The sequence below is a fragment of the Hyperolius riggenbachi genome, chromosome 1 (assembly GCF_040937935.1).
Source record: "Hyperolius riggenbachi isolate aHypRig1 chromosome 1, aHypRig1.pri, whole genome shotgun sequence".
Taxonomy (NCBI): domain Eukaryota; kingdom Metazoa; phylum Chordata; class Amphibia; order Anura; family Hyperoliidae; genus Hyperolius; species Hyperolius riggenbachi.
This window is the reverse complement of record NC_090646.1, coordinates 532,905,028-532,923,152: the sequence shown is the minus strand read 5'-3', so window position 1 is coordinate 532,923,152 and position 18,125 is coordinate 532,905,028. Positions and strand designations below refer to the sequence as shown.

Genomic DNA, 18,125 nt, shown 5'->3' with positions numbered 1-18,125 from the left:
ATTGTTGACTCAGTGAACCTCATCTGGGTTATAAGAAAAACCTAGTGGAATAGCTGTAAATTAGCGGCTGTGTAAGTGCATTCATCTCCAAAGTGCAAACGCCTACACATTTTTCTTTTTTTAAATAAATCCATGTTGTCCTGGTATTATAAATCAGTTCTTCTTATGAAGGTGGACACACACTGTAGTCTCTAACCTTTTAGCAATCCTTGCAATGTTATGACCCAGTTGAGAGTGGAGAATGTTTGCTACCTTATATAACACATTTTTGTATATCACATTATTGTCTGAATAGCTGCCATCAGTTGAGAGAGAATTGTTTATCACTGTATTCTAATCATAGGATAGAGCCTGCTTCATTAATGGGAAGTCAAATAGTCTAACTACTAACTTTTCATCACAAGAAATATGCTCAATAGCTATGTCAGAGCTGTAGTCCATAAATAAAAACAAAATTAAAATTACATGGTTGTCATGCATAAATGAGAGTGATCATTTGTTGATAAACCAAACATTGTATTGTCAGCCTCATATTCAGAAAGATAAGAGTAGAGTTACCATGTAGAATAAAAGGAAGATCCCAATTGAAGAGTTGTTATTGAAATACTGAACAATAGAGCTACTGCCTTGAGGAAATCCTTATACAACTGTGCCATGTACAGAACATGAACATGATTTTCTAAGTATGGCAAATGAGCTTCCTTCTAAGAAATGCACACAATACTAAACCAGAATGTACCTGCAACCCATGCTAAACCTCTGCCTTCCAGGAGAATCACTAACGTTGGGTTCACACATAAAGGGTGTCCAGTCCTGTCAGTTTTTGACAGTTCACAATAAAATAAATATCAGCGCAAACACATATAGGATGTTTAAAAAGTTCCTTGGAAAAGCAGCCAAAGTCCAATACTCAGTAAAGCATCCTCTTCAAACTTGTATATATATAACCTTCAGCGCTAATTCCATGTATCCACCACCACAAACACCATGAGAAATGGATATGCTTACCAAATTGCAACAGACCTTAATTACAGGGTCTGCAACAGAGCAAAGTAAGGTCAGCGGCCGACAACTCCCCCAGCTGGCCTCCTCTCCACACACGGGTATCAGCAATGTTTCAAGATCTCACATGCAGTATTCACAGTATGCATGAAAAAAATAATAATACACCCATCTAAGCGTATCTGTCTTCAGTTTAATAAAAAAAATTGTTAAAGGATACCCCAACTGAAATGTGACATAATGAGATAGACATGTGTATGTACAGTGCCTAGCACACAGATAGCTATGCTGTGTTCCTTTTTTTATTTTTCTGCCTGAAAGAGTTAAATATCAGGTATGTAAGTTGCTGACTCAGTCCTGACTCAGACAGGAAGTGAGTACAGTGTGACCCTCACTGATAAGAAATTCCCCTTGTTTACCTCTTTCTTGCTCTCAGAAGCCATTTTCTGCTAGGAAAGTGTTTTATAGTTGGAATTTCTTATCAGTGAGGGTCACACTGTAGTCACTTCCTGTCTATCATGTCTATCTCATTATGTCACATTTCAGTTGGGGTATCCTTTAAAAACAATCAATAAAACATTAAAATCCACACACACCTTGTTACAGGGACCCACAGCAGATATCAGCATGTACATATAACACACAGGACGCCGTCCAGCCACACGTCCGCCTCACCCGACCGGTGTCACTGCTATAGTATTTTTTTCATGCATACTGTGAATACTGCATGTGAGATCTTGAAACATTGCTGATACCCGTGTGTGGAGAGGAGGCCAGCTGGGGGAGTTGTCAGCCGCTGACCTTACTTTGCTCTGTTGCAGACCCTGTAATTAAGATCTGTTGCAATTTGGCAAGCATATCCATTTCTCATGGTGTTTGTGGTGGTGGATATATGGAATTAGCGCTGAAGGTTATATATATACAAGTTTTTGACAGTTGACAGTGGTTTTGTATGAGTTTTACATGGCTGGGTTTACACATAAATCTGTACTGTTCCAATCCTGCCAGGTAAAACTGATAGAAAACTGATGCAAAACTGACAGGAGAGTACAGGACTGGACCGGAAATGTGCAGATTTATGTGTGAACCAAGCCCAAGCTAGCATGATGAAAAGGCCGCAAAAAGACCTCATGAAGGTTCATTTAAAACTGTGCATTTGCTTTTTGGGTATTTTCAAACTACCATACAGCTTTGTAATGGACACTATTGTGGACACAGTAATGCGGTGCGATTCAAAGTCTATGGACAGTTCACCACTCATGAGTTGCACTGAGATGCAAGGGATTCTGTTGTTATGACACTGAACACAAAGCGTGCAGTTAGATGCGCACAGGTTGATGAGTACAATGTTAGTCAATTAGGTGCATAGTGGTCAGTTGTTTTTTTTTTACATGCATTTCATCGCAAATGTTGTCTTTGGTTGCGTTATGTGTACAATGCCATGTCCCTGTGTGGCTTACTTGTAAAGTATTTCATACAGTACAAGTGACCTTGTCTGCAACAGCCGGTGACAGCTCACGTGGGGGCTGATTCATGAAGCTGCGAGGTCGTGCTGCGTAGAGTGCCTTCCTTAGTTACGCGCATTGCTTACATAGCAATGCGCGCTCCTTTAAATGTCGACCTCTGCTGTGACTGCGATACTTCACTAGTGTGGCCGCTACTATGTTATTTAACATAGTTACTATGTTATTAACATAGTAACTATGTTAGTTAACATAGTAGCGGCCACGCTAGTGAAGTATCGCGGTCGCGATACTTCTCAGCCGCACCCGACATTTATAGGTGCACGCATTGCTATGTAAGCAGCACGCATAACTAAGGAAGACGTGCTACACAGCACGACCATGCATAGCATGCCTCCCTGAATTTAGCTTGCGGTGCTGTCATGTTGCTCATGCTGCAATAGCAGCGCAACTTCATGAGTCAACTTCATGATGTGTTATGGAACACATTCCTACTAAGCCACATCCCTTTCCATTAAGCTCCACCCCTTGATCTATCTATGTCAGCACTGGCACGTATGCTCATACATGCCCTAAGGTTGAGGCAACAGGACTTAAAGAGAAACTGTAACCAAGAATTGAACTTAAAGGGAACCTTAACTGAGTTTTAAAAAATAAGTTTTACTTACCTGGGGCTTCCCTAAGCCCCCTGCAGCCATCCTGTGCCCTCGCCGGTCCTCGCCGGTCCTCTACTATCCTCCGGTCCCCGCCGCGACTGTTTTTGGCCGACTGAAAGTCGGCAGGCCACTGCGTCTGCGGGCCCTGGCTGTGCGCATCCTTGTTCACGTTTCTGTCATCGACAGCATCCTGCGCAGGCGCAGTACGTGTTTTTTTCTTACTGTGCCTGTGCAGGACGTGCTTGATTATGGGAACACGAACAATGATACGTACGGCCAGGGCCTGCAGACGCCCGCTGACTCTCAGTCGCCTGAAAATTAAACTTAGCTGTGGCGGGGGACCTGAGGATAGTCGAGGACCGGCGAGGGCACAGGATGGCTGCAGGGGGCTTGGGAAACCCCCAGGTAAGTTATTTTACTTTTTTTAAACTCAGTTCAGCTTCCCTTTAATCCCAATTGGTAGGGAATACCCCTTTTCCCATGAGAAGTCTTCCATTTCTTGAATAGATCATCAGGGATGTCTATATGGCTGATATTGTGATGGAACACCTCCCACAGTGTAGATACAAAGGGGAAAGTCACCCTGCGCTGCCTTAGTGTAGGAGATGGTAATGTAAAAAGTTAATGTCTTGGGTGCTGCTCTTGGTGCTGGGTGGCACCAGTAAGTCTAAAAGAGCAAAAAGAAAAAAGAGCGCGCCTCCTTGTGCATTAACTTCATTTAATTCCAGTAAAAGCGCTTACAATTGCATGTACAATGTTGTAGCGATGTAAAAGGCGCATCAGGGTCCTGCCGGCAAGTCATCCCTCCCCTCTTGCGCTTGGCCAGAGCTGCAGGGGTGATGTTCGGCGTGGAGCGAGGTGCGGTGGGCGGGGCCTGGTTGCGCTGGTGCCGTCTGACGTCACGACGCTTTTCGGCGTTTAACCACGCCTTCGTCAGGTGACGCGACGGCGGGGACGGCTAAAATTTATACTCTCAATGAGAGGCGGGTGGGGGGCGTGACAGGGGAATCCCTGCTGCCCGCTTTTAAGAAACAACAGTCCCACAGTGCACGAGGTCCTGACATCACACCGTGGGAGCATCGTTGCATTGTGGGAAATAACGGCTGTTTCCAACTGCCTATCAACAGGTATCTCCCTCTGTGCATATGTATATTTTTTTTTTTTTAAAAAAACAACCTTTTAGCCTATCACAATGTCTGTTTTTTTTTTCATGTCAGCCAGTAGTAAAGATGATTACGTGCAAGCTGATTGTGGATCAAACAATATGAACAAATTACATGGTGAATATGAATCATTTCTTGATCTCTCTTCTATTTTTTATGGTAACTTCTTATTTTGCAATGTATTGATTTTTTTTTCCCCTTTTCGCTAAAGTTCCTCTTTAACATTTTTATTGTTAACTGCTTGCTGCAAGTCAGTGGTTAAAAAAGTATTATTTTGTACCAAAGAATAAAATTAAAACAAATATGAAATCAATACTGTCTGGCACATTATTATTATTATAAGAGATTTAAAATCTTGTGCTGCTGAGTCAGGAAAAGTAATTAACATTATCAAAACACAAGGCAGTTAGCTTTATGGTTCAGTTCAATAAGAAACCAGAGAGAGCAGACTTTACCCAGGAGGAGCCTCCAGTATAAGTGCTCCGTAACATTACCTCAATCGATCTACGCAGGATGTCATCTGACTATTGGGATACAACCTCTTTACGGATCGCCTAAACAGTAAAATAATGCAAATCCATACTTAAGAGTGACTGAAACGCATGGTTAGAGAAATCAGGCATGATAAAGGAAACCTGTTAATGGAAGAGTCAGTCTGTACATTCAATGGAAAATAAAATGAATAACACTGGCATAACTGGCATAAGTAAATAAAAAGTCCATGTAGAAAAGCAAACCGGAAGGTAAGACACATATATTGATGCATCTTTCAGTCACTTTTATTTTCAATCATCTATACATTTAAAACAGTATATCAGGCAATAAAATTACTTTATGTGGCAGTGTTAACGGAAAGGCAATAGAACCCAGCAGTTTGGATGTTAAAGGATACCTGAACTGACATGTGACATGATGAGATAGACATGTGTATGTACAGTGCCTAGCACACAAATAACTATGCTGTGTTCCTTTTTTTCCCCTCTACCTGAAAGAGTTAAATATCAGGTATGCAAGTGACTGACTCAGTCCTGACTCAGACAGGAAGTGACTACAGTGTGACCCTCACTGATTTTTTTTTTCCTCTGTCTTGCTTTCAAAAGCCATTTTCTGCTAGGAAAGTGTTATAGTCTGAATTTCTTATCAGTGAGGTTCACGCTGTAGTCACTTCCTGTCTGAGTCAGGACTGAGTCAGCCACTTGCATACCTGATATTTAACTCTTTCAGGCAGAGAAAGAAGAAAAGGAACACAGCCTAGTTATTTGTGTGCTAGGCACGGTACATACACATGTCTATCTCATCATGTCACGTCAGTTCGGGTATCCTTTAACCGAGCGGTTGCTGCTATGTAAGGCTTAGTTTACGTTATACAGTAAATTGCCAGCGCTATCGCAAGCGCTGAGCAATTTATTGAGCCATTTTGAAAGTGCTTTTCTAAGCGCATTTGTGTAGCGTTTTTTTTAACTTCCCGACGTCAGTCAGGAAGTGAACTCTTTGCCCTGGAAATGAATACATTCAATGTATTTATTTATTAAAAGTGCTGGGGAAATCGCTTTTCAAAGCACTTTTTCAAGCGTGGTGTTCCCACTACCCCTGCATAGAACAGCCTTAGCCCTGCAGTGTCACCTCTGCAGAGATCAGGTCACAATCCCCATTAGGGCAACATTGATTGAGAATGCGTGCAGGTTTTAATTCTGCTAGCCATAGACTCTGAGCAAGCATACGGATCAGATATTTCTGACTGAAGTCTGAACCTGCTTGTTTCAGATGTGTGAATCAGACAGTACTGATGCCAAAGAGATCAGCAGGACTGCCAGGCAACTGGTATTTACAAGGAAATTAATATGTCAGCCTCCATCCCTTTCCCTTCGGGTGTCTTTTAACTGCTTGTGAGTAGTCATTTAACAGGGAGACCATTCTTTACCAATTGCTGTTATATGCCCTGGTCTCAGATATACAACCTTCGACCTTTTGTGGACCTATGCATAATGATAGTGTCAGCACGTCATCCATCCCCACATTCTAAAGTGCTGCATTATGCTGCATAATATTAAGTCCAGTTTATTTTGTGCACATTGGACTCTCTGTGTTATTTTCTGTATTTTAGATACATATGGGGAGTCTTTATCAATCGTGTTCTATAAAAGAATTGCAAAGCAGTAGCAGTATGATATCTGATATAGCAATGCAACTAGATTTTAAAGTGTGCTTAAAATTCTTTCAAATAGGGACCTAATCAGCAATCAGTACACTTGTGTTATTGATTTTAGCTCAATTTTGATATGTCAACCTCAGTGTGTGCTTACAGTGGTTTGCAAAAGTATTCGGCCACCTTGAAGTTTTACATATTTTGTCACATTACTGCCACAAACATGAATCAATTTTATTGGAATTCCACTTGAAAGACCAATACAAAGTGGTGTACATGTGAGAAGTGGATCGAAAATCATACATGATTCCAAACATTTTTTACAAATAAATAACTGCAAAGTGAGGTGTGCGTAATTATTCAGCCCCCCCTGAAAGCGCTGATCAGAAATGCAGTCAAGAGGCCCATGGTGACTCTGAACGAGCTGCAGAGATCTACAGCTCAGGTGGGGGAATCTGTCCATAGGACAACTATTAGTCATGCACTGTACAAAGTTGGCCTTTATGGAAGAGTGGCAAGAACAAAGCCATTGTTAACAGAAAGTATAAGAAGTCCCATTTGCAGTTTGCCACAAGCCATGTGGGGGACACAGCAACCATGTGGAAGAAGGTGCTCTGGTCAGATGAGACCAAAATGGAACTTTTTGGCCAAAATGCAAAACGCTATGTGTGGCAGAAAACACTGCACATCACTCTGAACACACCATCCCCACTGTCAAATATGGTGGTGGCAGCATCATGCTCGGGGGGTGCTTCTCTTCAGCAGGGACAGGGAAGCTGGTCAGAGTTGATGGGAAGATGGATGGAGCCAAATAGAGGGCAATCTTGGAATAAAACCTCTTGGAGACTGCAAAAGACTTGAGACTGGGGCGGAGGTTCACCTTCCAGCAGGACAATGACCCTAAACATAAAGCCCGGGCAACAATGGAGTGATTTAAAACAAAACATATTTATGTGTTAGAATGGCCCAGTCAAAGTCCAGATCTAAATCCAATCGAGAATCTGTGGCAAGATCTGAAAACTGCTGTTCACAAACGCTGTCCCTCTAATCTGACTGAGCTGGAGCTGTGTTGCAAAGAAGAGTGGGCAAGGATTTCAGTCTCTAGATGTGCAAAGCTGGTAGAGACATACCCTAAAAGACTGGCAGCTGTAATTGCAGCAAAAGGTGGTTCTACAAAGTATTGACTCAGGGGGCTGAATAATTACGCACACCCCACTTTGCAGTTATTTTTTTTTTTAAATGTTTGGAATCATGTATGATATTTGTTCCACTTGGTGTACACCACTTTGTATTGGTCTTTCACGGGGAATTCCAATAAAATGGATACATGTTTGTGGCAGTAATATGACAAAATGTGGAAAAATTAAAAGGGGCCGAATATTTTTGCAAACCACTGTATGTTGATCATAAAATAGCTGTTGTGTGTAATGATACATAAAAAAATGCTTTTACCGGTAAACTGCTTCCCCTGCTTATACAGCTTGAGGCTGTAGACACACTATGAGCGCTTTCTGACAGATTTTCTGATCATCAGAGCTTTCTGAGCATTTTTTAAAAACGCCCCCATTGACTTGCATTGAAATCGCAGAAAAATCATGGTAAAATTGCAGCGATCACGATTTTTTGATAAATCACAATCGCAGCAATTTTACCACAATTAATGCAACTCAATGGGAGCGTTTTTTAAAAAACTGCTCATAAAGCTCCGATGGTCAGAAAAGCTCTCAGAAAGAGCTCATAGCATTCGGTAATGCTGAAAACAGCTGATATTACCAATCACCTTCCCAACTTACAATTGAATTCACTAAACCCATCTCTGCAAAGAAAATCACAGTTCCAGACTAATGAGGTAAATTACTAACTTGTGCGGTAATTACCTCGGGAAATGTGAAGAAATGTCAATTCACAAAGATTCCTGCATGTAATTTACCGGCCAAAAGTGTTCAGAATTTTTCTCCAGCTCACAGCAGCTGATAACCGTCTCTCTCCATGCTGTCTCTGTGCGGTAGATTTGACAGACAGCCTTTGGGGAGAGCCAGGCAGCCAATAGAGAAAGCCACACAGCCTGCTTCCACGCTGATTGGATGCGATAGGGATGCTGGTGGGTCTTTCAATCTATCAAATCAGAGGAAACTGGCAATTCTGCGTGCATCCCTTTAGATATGTATTATTAGAGCAGATTTGTATTGCAGCATACAGAATAGTTTCCCCTGGTGGCTGCAGCACATCTAAAGGGATGACAGGCTGCATTGGACAGAAAACCTCAGAGTCACACACACAGCTCCCTGCCTGCTGCCCTGCTAGAAGGCTGGTAAGTGACACTTACCGAGCAGGGCTGAGTGAATTGAGGCATGTTTGTTCAGTAAATTACCGAACTTCTGCCTCATGGGGGAAAACTATAGTGAATTTGGAGAAAAGGTGTAAAATACCGCATGAGGTTTTTTACCGTCCAAAAAGATTTTACTGAACTGCCTATTGTGAATAAAGACCATGTTTTTCTACAGCCATAAATTGACTATCTGCACCACTCATCGCTCTACAGATGTTATCAACACGTCAGTAAACACTGAGTACAGTAATTCACTGGCGATTAAACATTTTGTAATGTAAATGCTTATCTTCTAAAACAAAGCTAAAATTACTAATGCAAGTACATAATATTTTTATCAGAGTAACATTTTAAGTTATTTATGCACCACACTTTTAAAGAGGATCTTTAACTAAGGATTGAACTTCCAATCAATAGCTGATACCCCCTTTTCCACCAGAAATCTGGCCCTTTTCTCAAATAGAACAACAAGGGGGGTTTGTATGGCTGCTTTTGTGGTATAACCCCTCCCACTGTGTAAAGTCATGACGATGGTTCTGACAGTTTGCTGTCTGTGAACCTTGTTGCATTGTGGGGAAGTAACAGCTTTTTCCAACTGCCAAGCAAGCAATGTCTCCCTTTGTGCATAGAACTCTCAGTAACGAACATTCCGTACAGATCGCCTGGCAGAACTAAAGATGTCACCACCAGTGATACATTTTAGAATGTAAATCAGGAAGAGGAAAGATTTTACAGTGGGAAAACACTGACTAAATAATCGATAACTATATATTGTAAACAATAAGCAACGTTATTCATTGTGTTATTTTCACTATAGCTCCTCTTTAAAGAACAACTATCAAAGAAACTGTCCTTCTGTAAAACCCACACACCTATACAGCTTTTAGCCAGCAACAAGCTTTTCAGAGGTCTCTCTGCACAGCCTGTGTGAAAAAAATGCTTTGTTTATAAACTGTTGTAATAACTTGTGTTGGCCATGGCGATGGGGGGGGGGGGTGCGGCAGAGCTGTACTATGTAGATAGGTTTCCCTTCTCTGTCACTATTCACAGAGGAATGATTTACTGTTTCTTTCTGACAAATGATATGAGAACAGCTGAGGGATTTTTTAGATACAGAGAAGGCTCTGAAGTGAGGGATGCTTCCTTTATTCCTGTTCTTGGATGCTTTCACCCCTCTTCCCCCCCCCCCCCTCCATTCAAAATGAGCTCTTCCTAGCTCTGTTCACTTTACACTGCCAGGCAGAGAGAGAGATACACAGGTACACACTGAGCTGCAACTGATGATGATGAGTTATGTACACACTATTTGAAGCTATATTTCTGCTTCCTATCATTCTGAAGAGATTCCAGTCACAGTTTCACTGCTAGCGAGGACTTTCATAGTAATGCCCACAGTGAAAACTGTTCTCTGTAAATGTCATATTTTATTCACATAAACATGAAATTTTTTTTAAAAAGCCTTTGTATTGCTATTTGCTGGTAATTACTGGAAATATATGTGGCATTTCGAATTTTAGTTAACTTTGACAGTTGTCCTTTAAGTATTATTACATAAAAACTTTTAATTTCCCCATCCAGAGTTCCAAACATCAATACTGTTTATCATCGTCTGTCACACTTATTTCCACTGTACAGCTTCATCTTTACACTTCAAACATGGATTAAAATCACATTTCCCCGCACTGCATTTTATTAACGCAGGAAACCCTGACAATAAGCAATGTACTACAAGTAAAATGGATTCCTGCATAATAAGAAGGATGCTGTATCTTACGAATTATTCAGTGAGACAGATTTTTATTATTTGAAAAATTCACATACTATTATGCTAAACTACTATCTTACCGCGTATAGAATGCCACAAATTTTAACTCCTCGATGTCCCCTTGAATTATGACATCATCAAACCCCTCCCCATTGCCTAAAATAAAGAAAAAGTAATCAATAATGTAAAGAAAAATATATAGATAATATTGTCATTATTTTACCCTAATCTATGGAATATGAACTAATATAGAAAGATTTACTGATCCCTACAATCTACTAGGTAAATTTGTGTATGCCTAAAACCAATATACTGTAACACCCTTCATAGTTTTATACAATCCTAGTCATGTATTCTAAAAGATAAGCCGAGAATTCTCCCAACTGAACCATAAAATGACAGTAGACTTGACAATGATGTCGCTACAATCACATCATTGTTGTCAGCTAGACAGTGGACTCTGGAACTATGTAGGTGTGAGGCTACAAGGCAAGTAACAAGGGTGATGTGGAGAGCACAGGTACAAGATAGGAAAGATATGGACAGGATATAGATTAGCATCAAGGATGGCAAAAAAGGGCCAGAGATGACTGACTTGGTTGGAAACTGACAAGGTAATAGGACCACCATTAGAAAATAAAATAGTACAAAAATCTGGTAATGGGCACCTGTGTGACCTCTTTAAATTTGTATATGTTATGGCCAGACCCCCAAGTTGGCCACTGTGTCAAGATACGATTCAAGATATTTGAACAAAAATACAATACAAACTGAGTTTAGAAACTTCTCCACAGATGAATGCATGCTTGATATAAACAGAATGAAATGTCACTGCTCTTCACTAGATTCCCTGGTCAGTCTCGCTCTGCCCCCTGCCCTCATCACATACAGCCCCCATTCTCTACCCCTCATAATGATCACTGGTGACTATAGAGACACTTTTATCACTACATGAATTCAATAATCGTTTTACCTGCATACCGTATACTCTTTCCAAACATGGCTGTCCACAGGTATGGAACTGTGTTGATTTCAGTACCTTGTGCAAGCATGTTCAGTGCTGCTATACGACCTGGATTCCCAAAATAAATTTGTCATGGGTTAAAAATTAAAGAAGTTATTCCAGGATGCATTCAATAAAAGTATGGCTCTGCTTTTAAGGGAAATCTGAAGTGAAAATAAACTTATAGTATAAGGAACTGTATGTGTAGTACAGCTAAGAAATAGAACATGTGTAGCAAAGAAAACAGTCTCATATTGTTTTCCAGTACAAGAAAAGTTAAGAAACTTCACTTGTTATCTATGCAAAAGAGCTTCTCTGAGCTCTCCGACTAATCTAGTCAGAGAGCAGTGCTATATTCTGAAGCACTTATACAGTGAAAGACAACTTCAGATAAGATTTTAGTGCAGAGATGGTTAAAAAGGTCATTAGCTCTGCTCTGTTTCATAGTTTAAAATACAGAGTGTAGTATGAAAACTGCATATATTAGAGAATAATGCAGTGTTATAAAAAAAAGCTATATAACTGAAAATAAAACTATGAGACTCTTTTCTTTGCTACTAACGTTCTATTAATTATCCGTACTACACATACAATTCATTATATCATAGGGGTTTTTTTCGCTTCAGCGTCACTTTAATAATTAATAAAACAGCCTTCTGATTAATGATGTAAGCAGTGTGATCCTAACTTACATGCGGTACATTGCTGGCGTTAGTACCAGTAATATTGCCATGCCCTGTCTGTGCACAGCAATATTACTGCTGCTTCGTGCATCAACCCCCCTTAAAGGTGGCCATACACTAATAGATGGCCACCAGATCGACCAACAGATAGATCCCTCTCAGATATAATCTCATCAAAGAGGGATCTAATTTTGCCCAAGGGTTTGAATACATTTCAGCATGAAACCGATTCAAATCCTGTGGAGCTGCTGCTTGCCTCACCTTCCCCTGGCCTCCTGCATTCGGGCTACCCCGGCCAGCAGCAATACATCACCTGTCTGGCCGGCGCAAGTCCACGGGATTCATACTGTCCTTACTTCTTCCCCTCTTCCCTTCCTGTCGCGTCCTGTGACTAGCAAAAGTTCATACAGTAGAGGGCGCTCTACTGTTTGAACCTCAGCTAGTCACAGGACGCGACAAGAACTGAAGAGGAGATGGAGATGAAATTAAGACAGCAAGGACTGCGGGAACTCGCGCCGGACAGGTCATGTTATTGCTGCCGCTATGATGCGTCGCCCATTGCCAAATTTAACACTGCTAGCGACACGCACCCAACCCGCCAACGATCGAGCAAAATGTTCCGTCGGGAGCGATCGACTGAATTGACCAATGTCGGATCCCAATCAGTCTATCGGTCAGCGTTTGGGTTAACGATTTCACAGCAGATTCGATCACAGTGAACGAATCTGCTGTGTATCGGCGGGAATTCGACCCAGTGTATGGGTTACTTAAGACATTATAGCGGCAATTAGCATTTCTCGTGAGTTAAAAAAAAATGAACAAAATAATTATATAAGGGAGAATGACTTATGCATTACTTAAAGAGAGTCTGAAGCGAGAATAAATCTCGCTTCAGACCTCGTATATAGCAGGGGCACGTGTGCCCCTGCTAAACCGCCGCTATCCCACGGCTTTACGAAGGTCCCTGTCCCCCCAAATCCCCTCCGTAATGCGGGGGAGCGCTTCCTGGTTGGGGCAGGGCTAACCGCCGCAGCCCTGCCCCACGCGCGTCTGTCAGCGCGTATCTCCGCCTCTCCCCCGCCCCTCTCAGTCTTCCTTCACTGAGAGGGGCGGGGGAGAGGCGGCAATGCGCGGCTGATAGACGTGAATGGAGGCAGGGCTGCAGCCGTTAGCCCTGCCTCCAGGAGCGACCAAGCCTGCGACCAAGTGTTGCAGTGGGGGGTTTGGGGGTGAAGGGACCCCGTTTAGCGGCGCGTAACTATGAGCTCTGAAGCAAGATTTATTCTCGCTTCAGAGTCTCTTTAAATTTGAGCTCTGTCCATCTCCAGCAGACTCCTGAACTCAGCCCAAGGGGAATAGTTAAACAACTTGCTGGAGGAACTTGCAGTCTGATTTCATCTGGATTTTCAACTTGAATTTAAAAGTCAGCACTGCTACAGGTATAGTGGCTATTTTTCTTTAAAATGTGTGCAGATTTTGCACAAATGCATTGAAGTATATGGGGCATAAGAAAACAAATTTTCACTTATGAGAAAACACATTTTCGCTTTTTCACATAAATGCATTAAAGTCTATGGCCATGAAAAGGGCGGAATTACAGATTACATGCAAAATTAATTTCACAACAGTCTGAACTTCCGCATTAATAATTCAACATTTATCTGAAAAATTACTACTATGCGGAACTAGTAATTGTTTTCTGCATATTTTAAAATATATAAGCAGCGTTTAGAGATACTGTAAGAGATAGAGTGACTGTTTATATCTTTTTTACTATCTTTATTACAGAGCAAATTCTAAGTGAATAATGAAGATAAGGAAGGTACAAGTTACAGAATGTCATAGTTGTGATGACCGAGGGCAAGTGGTATGACCTTAGCTCCTCCTGTACTATACCTCAGACCTCAGAGCACGCCATAACTTACATTCACAACCATTGCATATGCTCTTGAATTGCTGTTTTACAGTTCCAAACATTCTTAACAACTCATTGGCTTAAGTTGCTTCATTCGGATGTTACCTTGCATATGTGCCATCTGCCAGTGAGGTACATTGACTTTCTTGTTATTGCGGAAAGCTAAAGGGAAAGTCACAACATCCCCTGCAGCAAAGACACCAGGAATGTTTGTCTGCATCATCTGGAAACAAAAAGTGTACCGGTAATTCATTAGACAAGTGTGACTACTAGGTTCAGCTACTTACTGTTTCAGATTACAATGTAATATCAAGTATGACCCCAGTAGCTTCTTATGTTTTCTGTAGGCAATGTATGAAAATACACAGTGTTTTTCAACAAGGCCAGCAACAAGCAGCCAGAAATGATTGGATCTTTGTGACCTGAAATCTAATTGGCTGAAATGGGCTACTCAGGGGCGTAGTAATAGCCATAGCAGCCATAGCAACTGCTATGGAGCACTGAAGAAGAGGGGGGGGGGGGGGGCAGATGGTACTTTATGTGTTCACTATTAAGTTTGCTTTTTTCCTCCATCCTCTGACTTTGTCTCAGTGTTCATGGACTATACACAGTGTGCATTGCATGAGAATGTAAATTGACCACTCAAATCATATCCATGGGGTAGGGGCAGGTGGAATTGCTTAAGAGTGCCTAGATATGATGGCTCAATAAAAATGTTGCTATGGGGCCCTATAATGTCTAGCTACACCACTGGTTTCCATATAAAATGTATTTAAAAAAATATAAAACTTTAAACAGAATATAAATTCTAACTTTGCTACTTGTGTGCCAACTTCCAAATATATAGGAACTATAAAGTAACCTGATGTGAATGGAATATGAAGACTGCCATCTTCTCTCTTAAAAACACAGCTGCCTATCTGTGATAGAATATACAATGAAAACACTGTGCTGACAAACACTTTAGGGTTATTAAACGGTGGAGGGCTCCTAGAATAAATATTCAGGCAATGCAAAAGTTCATATTAAAAAAGCTCTCTTCTCATAAACCCCACCTGGCAGGGGGTCATTTATTAAGGGTGAGTGCCGCGTCTTAAGGGTGAGGTGGTGGGGGTCACTCGCTGAAGGAATACTACCTGCATGATTTATCCTGCAGGTGGGGTAATTAGGGTATCAGCTACATGGAATCCACCTAGCTGAGACACTAATTACCCCACCTGTACATAGGGGAGGCTGCCTACAAAACATGCACCGTTGGGGAGTCACGAGGACAGGTTTGGGAAACACTGGCATAGAGGATAAATCATGCAGGTAGTATTCCCTCAGTGAGTGACCCCCACCACCTCACTCTTAAGATGGGGCACTCACCCTTCATAAATGACCCCTGCCAGGTGGGTCCACGGTGCTTCTGGAGTATTGAGGCCACCCCCTGCCTGCAACAAACATTCTCCCTCCGTACACCAGTCACTTATATGAGTTTATTAAGGGTGAGTGCCCGTCTTAAAGAACAAGCGACACCCATGCTAACCTAGAAATAAAAAACACATATATAAGTAAATAAATACTACTTCTACTTACATAACAGATGTATTGTGCTATCCACGTAATGATTCCTGTGAATTTTACAAAGGAAAAGCAGAGAATCCTAGTCTAGGCAGTGGCTATCTTGCCAAGCTAATGCTGACATCATATGCTCTCTGACTCTTGTTCCCCCCCTCCCTTCTCTTGCTCATTGTGTATTCATTAGCTGCCCTCCTCCCAGAGTCTTTTTTTTATTTACACATCCATTCACTGAGTCACCTCAGCCTTGCTTGTAAACACAAGTGATCAGCTAGGCAGGGAAATAAATGGAAGAGAAGGAATATATTATAGATAAAAAGAACTCCCAGCATTCAAAAGAACTCCCAGCATTCAACTTTTTGGCACTGTTTGGCACTAGGGCCAGTGCTCCTAAAGTATGTAATAACTCCAAACCATAACAGCAAAAAAAGTTTTGAATGCAGGATTAGCATCTTTATCCCTTAATACACTCAGACCAGTTGCTGTTGAAATTCGATTTTTATGGTGACAATACCGCTTTAAGGGTGAGGTGGTGGCTTTCACTCACTGAGGGAACAATGTTGTCAACCGTGGAAACTATATAGTAGAAAATGCAGCTTTAAGAAATAGTACCTTGTTAACAGGAATGTATCCTTTGGCATCAATGGCAACCCCGCTCTGTTTCAGGAAACCTGTAGTAGGACTTGCACCTGAAAAAGATTATTTTTCATTAGAGAAAATCAAACGTGTTAAATCTCCCGGACAGTGGGTCCATATAATGCCCCTCAAAATCCCTTGGATAATCGTGCATAGAGAAAATGGATTGATAGTGTTGTTTTTCCTGCATGATTTCTATTTATTTTTGTCTTGCATTGATATGCAGATGGTAGAAATGTCTATGTTATACTTACCTCATATACTGTAGCTAAATACAGAGATCTAGGCTTATATCTCTTCATAAGTGCCATACATTACATATTGAGTGCGTCGGTACCCTGACAATGTTCAAGATGCTTAATTTAGCTACACTCATCAACCTTTGCATCTTTATTACTTTCTGTAGTGTTATTCGCCTCTACTTCACCAGCCAAATACACACTGGATGAGGAGGGGAAGCTGGTGTTACCCATATGACCATTATGCACTGTCCATTCTTAACTGGATTTGGACCGTAGTAAGTAATATCTACGCCGCATCTGTAGCTCACTAACTCTAAGGCTACTTACACAGTGGGATGTTGCGTTTGATACAACATTAAGGTCGCACAACGTGGCCCTAACGCAACGCATGCACACTTTCACAGTGCAACGTTAAAGCCGCACGTTACAAAATGTATTTACTATGGAACGAAAACGGCGCATGCGGAACATTTTAAAAAAGGGTAAAAAACATTACTGAGCATGTGCAACACAAGTAACGCAGCAGATACATTGCTAAACGCGCAGCATGCAGCACTTTTTAATAACGCTACACGTTACACACTAACGAAAGGTGCGCACTGTGAATGTCGCACAGACTTTGCATTGCTGTGCGTTACTCTGCGTTATTAAAGTATTTTATAACGTGCGACTTTAACGTCGCACTGTGAAAGAGCCCTTACCGCGGTCCCGAGCCGATCGCTGTTCCTGGAGGACGTAAACTCGGCTGACATGTGATAGCTGAGTTTCCTCGTATCGGTCATGAGCTGTTTTAATTGGCTCCTGACCTCCTGATCAGTGTGAGCCAATCAGTCCCTGTTTAAGGTCACCTTCTCTTATGGTTGTAATTGCTACTTGAGCCCTCTAACCTTTTGCCGACCGTGTCACGCCGATGGGCGTGGACACGGCGGCAGCCCCAGGATCTGTGTAAGGTCCTTGGGGCAATTGCCGCTCGGAGACTGTTAGACGGCGAAACAAACAGACCTGTATATCGCTGCGATCTAAGGCAGCACTGTACTGGGGACAGCCGTGTGACACGGCTGTCCCCTCCATTGGCTCAGGGGTGATCCGCTGTCGTAGGCTGAATCCTATGACAGCCAATCACAGTGATTGGCTGGTGGGGGGAGGGTGGGGATTAAAAAAAATAAAAAAAAATAAGCACATTTATTAGAAAAATAATAACATAAATATTTGGGGGGAAAAAACCACTGGGGGAATGATCAGACCCCACCAACAGAAAGCTCTGTTGGTAGGGAGAAAAGGGGGGGGGGGGGGAGAATCACTTGTGTGCTGTGTTGTGCGGCCCTGCAGCGAGGCCTTAAAACTGCAGTGGCCCTTTTTGTGAAAAATGGCCTGGTCTTTAGGGGGGTTTAACACTGCGGTCCTCAAGTGGTTAAGGGACATATGAATATATGTCAATACCTAGCTCTGGTTGTTAATTAACAGTTCTGGTCCTTAAAGGGACCAGAGGCGACCGTCCCAAATGAGTCAGGCCTCGTTCACATCAAGCCAACGCAGATGGCTGTGCGATCGGAACGCAGCGC

The 18,125-nt window shown here is 41.9% G+C and overlaps 1 protein-coding gene across 4 annotated transcripts in view; it reads right to left on the bottom strand.

Annotated features, from left to right (window-relative positions):
* Positions 1-18,125, bottom strand: part of AIFM3 (AIF family member 3) — a 108,638-nt gene that overhangs the window by 9,922 nt on the left and 80,591 nt on the right. For 3 of the 4 annotated variants that reach the window (XM_068271644.1, XM_068271645.1, XM_068271643.1), the window contains exons 15-18: positions 16,298-16,374; positions 14,231-14,348; positions 11,498-11,596; positions 10,605-10,680 (exon numbers count right to left, since the gene is read on the bottom strand). In XM_068271644.1, the coding sequence (XP_068127745.1) occupies positions 10,605-10,680; positions 11,498-11,596; positions 14,231-14,348; positions 16,298-16,374 (370 nt within the window). The remainder of the gene's footprint in view (positions 1-10,604; positions 10,681-11,497; positions 11,597-14,230; positions 14,349-16,297; positions 16,375-18,125) is intronic. The other variant, XR_011029305.1, reaches the window with a different exon arrangement.